The sequence below is a fragment of the Pygocentrus nattereri genome, chromosome 23 (genome assembly GCF_015220715.1).
Source record: "Pygocentrus nattereri isolate fPygNat1 chromosome 23, fPygNat1.pri, whole genome shotgun sequence".
Classification (NCBI taxonomy): domain Eukaryota; kingdom Metazoa; phylum Chordata; class Actinopteri; order Characiformes; family Serrasalmidae; genus Pygocentrus; species Pygocentrus nattereri.
The window spans coordinates 12,717,260-12,724,283 of NC_051233.1; the positions used below are offsets into that span (position 1 = coordinate 12,717,260).

A 7,024-nucleotide genomic window follows, 5' to 3' on the forward strand; every position below is an offset into this window, starting at 1 on the left:
ATAATGTTTAGCCCTGTTGGTAGGCTGGGCCAAACCATTAGTGAATGCATTTACACGCTACTTAAATGTTTATGAATAATTCAAGGTTTTCATCCTAAGTAATTTTGAAAATAAAAGAAAATTGCAGGTCACAGTTGCCAAAGAAGCATTCAGACACAAAAAAGACATACTGCTCATAAGATAATAAGAATAATAAAATGACTGTGTATAATATTATGTGGCATTCACAAATCCTGCATTCACAAATGATGGCCCAATAGCAAACCACGGTGGTTTTTCTTCCTCATTGCTTCCAAATTAGACCATTAGTTATTCATGAAAATTGCTCCTGGTGGGGTGTGTTGGGGCAAAACGCCAGCTGACGTGTCGCCTGAGATTATCCACTTCTCAGATCATCGCTCATGGTCAGTAAACGCGTTAAAACCACCAGAATAAAGAGTTTTCTGAGTGAAAACCTCCTGCCAAACGCGTTTAAACGCCTGTGCAAAGTTTACTCGCATTTGGTGCAGAGTAATTGGCCAACTCTGGGCTAGTTTCTATGGAAACGTGGCTGTCTGCACCAATGATGGCCAAGAAGCCTCAGACCTCCGGACCTAATTGGCTCCAGCGCCGAATAAACTCACTGACCAGAACGGCCGTGATTCTCTTATTTATCCTGGACGTTTTTATGAATTAAACAGTGACTGAAAAAAAACGATCTTTACAAACGCTCACAAATATCGCCAGGAGAGAAATACTTGTAGGAATCCCGCTACTCACAGGCTACAAAATGGCTCTCGCCCACACTCAGAAGGCGAGTACAACTCATTCACACGAAAGGAAACTACAAACTGCAATTAATTTAGCCGTTTTAAATGAGCCAAATTAAAAGTCTGTTGTACAGATAAGGCGCGTGGTGACGCAACAGGGCTGTGCATGTTTAGTTCACACTGGACTGTCAGATCCTCTCTATTAAGGTTTTCCTATTAACAGTAATATTAACCAGAATAATTAGCGCAATTAATAAAAAAGCAGCTCGTTTTCTGCAGCGTCCAGGCCATTATTGAAAGCTTCAGTCAGTCAGGCCGTTTAGTTAATGTTTCACCCTCTTTACCGCTGAGCATGCGTGATCTAATCACCTGAGACTTAATGCCATCAGTAGCCGTAATGTGTGAAAACAGCCAAGGCCACAGTTCCGTTTTAATCAGTTTCCTGAGGTAAACTGTTTGGTCTGTCAGCTTTAGAGCGCGAATCTTTAAAACAAGCTCTAATATATGAAAACCGGCAACATTGAAAAACAGTTTAAATCAGTTTTCTGAGGTAAACTATCCAGTCTATCCAGTCAAGTCCATGTCAGTTGCTTTACTCTAGCAACCCATAAACCATCAAAATCTCTAAATGTGTGAAAACAGAACATTAAAACAGCCTAATTATGTGCCTCTTCTGAGGGAACCTGTCAAGTCTGTCAGTGAGCACGACCCTCACACTGCAAAGCTAATGAATAAAAACAGACACTAAAACCCAGTTTAATCATTTTCCTGAGGCAAACTAAGTCCAAGTCCAAGCTCCAGAGTACGACAGCATAATTTATCCACATCTGAATATATGAGAACAGCCATGACTAAAAACAGTTTTAATCAGTTTCCTGAGGTAGACTGTCAGGTCTGTCAGAGCACTGAGGAGCCCATAGCCCATCAAAACAGACGACACTACAACAGTGTTGACAAAAATCCACTAAATCCAGTTTAAATCAGTCTCCTGACGCAAACTGTCAAGTCCAAGTCAATCACTTTCAAAGACCACAGTTCATCCGAATCTGAATGTATGAAAACAGCTCTAAAAAACTGTTTCCTGAGCTAAACTGTCATTTTAATCACCCACCTGAGGTAAACAGTCAGGTCTATACGAGCATCTCTAGGTGAGGAACCCAGAAGCCCTCACATTGAGTAATATATGAAAACAGACCACTAAAACCCAGGTACGTTCTCTAGGGGAACCCGTCGACTCAGTAACTTAAGAGCACGAGCCTCCACAGCTAATGAATAAACAGAGACTGAACTAAAACCCAGTTTAATCGGTTTCCTGAGGGAACCTGTCACGTCTTTATCAGCAGCCTCTCTTTACACTATAAGGTTCTACCTGCCTGACTGGTCCGGAACGCGCGCGCACGCCAACGCGCCACACAAAGGGAGAAAGAAACCGTAGAGGCTCTTACCGGCTACCGTGTATCGGTCCATGTAGTTGAGGACGTTTCCGAAGCTGAGGATGCCGGCGGCGGCGGTGGGGGAGCGGAGGCGCATGAGCGCGGCGCCGCACTTCTGTCCCGGAGAGCACGCGCCCAGCTCCCGCGCGCTCGGTTCGAGAGCCTCGCTCATGCTCCCGGAGAGCGTGCGGACTTCATCCGAACTGCTGCACGCCTCCAGCTCGCAACCGTCGCTCTCTACGCACATGGCGGGTGGCTCTCTCTCTCAGGGCCGAGAGAGTGAGGGAGAGAAAGAGAGAGAGACGCGATGGAGGAGAGAGAGAGAAAGGCTGTCGGTACCGGGCACGCGAGGTGTGTTATAGACGATGGAGAGAGAGAAAGGCAGAAAGAGAGATTCCTCGGCGGAAGCTGGACTGAGAGTGGACGGCTCTAGTGGCGGAGCTGCTGCTGAGTCGGTAGCTGGAGCAGAGCTCGCTCGTACTTCATGTTTCTGCGGCGGTGCAGTGGCGGAGCGCTGCGCTCCTCCAGCCAGTTTTGCCTCCCTGTGTGGTGCGGGAGGGGGCGTGGCTGCCTGAGCTACGAGCACGCCCACACAGCACCTCAGAGTAGTGAAAGAGGTGTACTCGCTTTGTGTGTGCGCGCTAGGCCACGCCCCCACCCACAAGCCCTTCGCGGCTCTTCGAGGCTTCTTTAATATAGGGAATGGTTGTGTTTAGCACCATGAGTTCTATATTTGCATGCCTACATGGTTCTTTTCATCCTGAAAAGGTTCCTCGGACTGATGAAGAATGTGTTGTGTACGGCTTTATGTGGAACCTGTTTAAAAATGGCTCAATATAGGACTAAGCTTGCTTGTATTGTTGCAAGCTTGACATCATAGCAATAGCAGAACCCTTTTTGCTGCTATATAGAACCACAAAAAATATTCAGAACCGTATACGACACATTCCATTAATCAATTTAAAGACTTTTTGTGATGAAAAGAACCACAAATGCAAATACAAATGGTTCTTTGTCTTTACTTAAGAACCTCTGAAGAATCATCTTTTTTTAAGAGTGTCTATAGCACTAAAAAGGGTTCTTCAATTGTTAAAAGCTTGACACTGTAACAGCAGCAGAACCCTTTTTGGTGCCAAATAGAACCACTGTCAAAAAGGTTCTATGCAGAACTGTGAAAAACACACTGTCCTTCAATCTGAAGAAAGCTTTTCATGATGAAAAGAACCCTTTATGTGTACATATGGTTTATGGCTTTATATAGAACCATTATCTGGACCAAACAGCCCTTAAAAAATAATCTTTTTTGAAGAGTGCATATAGCACCAAAAATGGTTCTTCAGTTTTTATGGTTCTAAACCGAACCATATACAACACATTCTCCATCAATCTAAAGAACAATTTCACCATACAAAGAAACATTAAAGCATGAAATGGTTCTATGTATAACTCATGGTTCTACAACCCCAATTCCAATGAAGTTGGGACGTTGTGTAAAACATAAATAAAAACAGAATACAATGATTTGCAAATCCTTTTCAACCTATATTCAATTGAATACACTACAAAGACAAGATATTTAATGTTCAAACGGATAAACTTTATTGTTTGTTGCAAATATTCACTCATTTTGAATTTGATGCCTGCAACACGTTCCAAAGAAGTTGGGACAGGGGCAACAAAAGACTGGGAAAGTTGAGGAATGCTCAAAAACACCTGTTTGGAACATTCCACAGGTGAACAGGTTAATTGGAAACAGGTGAGTGTCATGATTGGGTATAAAGGGAGCATCCCTGAAAGGCTCAGACGTTCACAAGCAATGATGAGGCAAGGTTCACCACTTTGTGAACAACTGCATGAGCAAATAGTCCAACAGTTTAAGAACAACGTTTCTCAATGTGCAATTGCAAGGAATTCAGGGATTTCATCATCTACAGTCCATAATATCATCAAAAGATTCAGAGAATCTGGAGAAATCTCTACAAGTAAGCGGCAAGGCAGAAAACCAGCACTGAATGCCTGTGACCTTCGATCCCTCAGGCGGCACTGCATTAAAAACCGACATCATTCTGTAACGGATATTACCACATGGGCTCAGGAACACTTCAGAAAACCACTGTCAGTGAACACAGTTCGTCGCTCCATCTACAAGTGCAAGTTAAAACTCTGCCATGCAAAGCGAAAGCCATATATCAACAACACCCAGAAACGCTGCCGGCTTCTCTGGGCTGTGGAAAAGTGGAAAAGTGTCCTGTGGTCTGACGAGTCCACATTTCTAATTGTTTTTGGAAATCATGGACATTGTGTCCTCCGGGCCAAAGAGGAAAAGGACTGTCGGATTGTTATCAGCGCAAAGTTCATAAGCCAGCATCTCTGATGGTGTGGGGGTGTGTTAGTGCCCATGGCATGGGTAACTTGCACATCTGTGAAGGTGCCATTAATGCTGAAAGGTACATACAGGTTTTGGAGCAACATATGCTGCCATCCGAGCAACGTCTTTTTCAGGGACGTCCTGCTTATTTCAGCAAGACAGTGCCAAGCTACATTCTGCACATGTTACAACAGCGTGGCTTCGTAGTAAAAGAGTGCAGGTAATCGACTGGCCTGCCTGCTGTTCTGTTTTTTTTTTTTTTTTTCACAACTTCATTGGAATTGGGGTTGAATATAGAACCACTCTCTTTCCTAAAGGACCCTTAAAGAACCATGTTTTTTTAAGGATTGTAGAAATATTTGTTCAAACCCGACTGGACTGGGTTCAGGTTCTCGTGGTTCTAACAGACTGTACTATGCATTTCCTTTTGCTTTAGTTTTTCTCTTTACTTCATTCATTCTCTCTATTTTCTTCACCCTGAATCAGATTTAATCTGCCGTGCTGGAGTCACCCACTCATGTTGACAGAAAATTCCTTCAAGTCATGTTGGAAATCATATTTAAGATGAGCGCACAAAATAATGTTATAATTACTAGCAGGGGTGGATTTAGTGATTCTGGAGGTGGGGGCTCTAGGCAAAAGACAAGAATGGGTCCTCTGGATGAACATCTTTACATTTGTTAAGGCACTGGGCTCCCACTACGCCTCAAAAGTATCATTATATCGTTCCAAGTGAAAACATCTTAAATCTAGTCTATATTTGTCATTTTGAGATCATTATAAGGGCTTTATAAGACTATCTCTCTATATTGGCAGACAATTTGGCAGATGGCAGGCAAACTTACGATAGAGATAATTTGGTTCAGAGGAATGTAGACGTGAAGTAATGCAGTATGAGATTAATAAGGAATGTAGTCCCATTACATTTTGAGATTACACTAGAGTACTCAATATGTAAGATCTTGTCTTTACGCAGGTGTGATGTCACATCACATGGAATAGTCCATTTTAACCATGACCAGGGGATGGGGCAGCATTGAAATGACCTAGAATAATCACTACAATCATAAACAACTTACACTACATATACAACAACACTAGGCAATTTAACAGCAACACATATATGTAATTAGTATTTTCATGGGGCTCTTGACTCATTGGGTCCCTAGACGACGGCTTGCCATTGCTTAGTGCAAAGACTGCTTGTGATTATTAGAGAAGAAAACCTTTTCTTGAGTTGGGTGTCAGCAAAAAATTGGTAGCTGCTTTTTTTACACACACACACACACACACACACACACACACACACACACACACACACACACACACACACACACACACACACACACACACATTTCACTGTTGTCAGGACAAAACCTTGTATCTCCAAAATGGTAACTTTACAGCAGAAGGAAAACACACACTTTACTTTCAATGTAAGTCAGTGGAACCAGACATTTTTCCAAGTCCTTTTGCTCTATTCCACATGAAATTTACACACAATGTAAAGGACAACAGACATTTTCAAATTATGCCAGAAACTGAAAAATGACAGAAATGGAGACACAGAGTTTTGTTCCATCAGCAGTGTTTTTCTAAACCACGTATCCTTCTGGGTGCTGGAGCCTATCCCAGTGGTCACTGGGCAGCAGAAGGCAGGATACACCCTGGACAGGTCACCAGTCAATCACAGGGTATTGCACACTGCAGCCAGTTTTTTATTTTCTTATTCTCATCCACACAAAAAAACCTGATATGAGCATATTCTATGCCATGCCTCTACCTGAATAAACAAACATGATTCTAGTCTAATGAGTCTAATGCGCATTCTCTGATTAGTTTCAGTAACATAAAACAAACGTATTCTCTTTGACAACTGAAAAACACAAAAGTAAACAAAAAGCTTAACTGCCAGCATATACACCTTTGTTCTGACCTCAACCACTTGGACAAATGTCACCTCTGAAGTCATAAGTAGGAACTTCTGAGGAGGACTTGATGACAGCACTAGAGCCAAGGTCCACAAAACCCACACTCACGAGAAAATAAATGCTAGTTACTTGAAACGTGAATTGATTCAGGACAAAACAATTTGGTGCAGGCAAAAAGATGTTTCTATTTCATTTGTTTGGCCAAAATATATATTTGTATGTTATATGTAATATGCTTTATGAGTTCTATAAAACAGATGAAGGCTAAGATCTCGATATATAAGAACCACGCAGTGTGAGAACAGCACAATATGAATACAAAACAGAATTTGAACTTAATTCTGGATAGATGATTGTGTTATTAACAGTAATTATGTGCTTTTACTGTTTTTATTTATCGGTAATCTAATGACAGTTGTTATTATCACACTTTGTATTATCGCACTATGGTATTGGCACTTTGGGTGATGTTGAGCTGATTCAGACTCCAGTGTGTGGCCTAAGCCACGCCCCACCAAAGGCAGCTCATTGTAGTGAGACATG

General features: G+C 42.2%; 1 protein-coding gene across 1 annotated transcript in view; it reads right to left on the minus strand.

Moving 5' to 3' along the window:
• The window catches only part of spns2 (spinster homolog 2 (Drosophila)), a 113,204-nt gene extending 110,493 nt beyond the window's left edge, over positions 1–2,711 (minus strand). The window contains exon 1 of the mRNA XM_017701737.2: positions 2,195–2,711. Within this exon, the coding sequence (XP_017557226.1) occupies positions 2,195–2,429 (235 nt within the window). The 5' untranslated portion in view covers positions 2,430–2,711. The remainder of the gene's footprint in view (positions 1–2,194) is intronic.
• Positions 2,712–7,024: the final 4,313 nt, after the last annotated feature.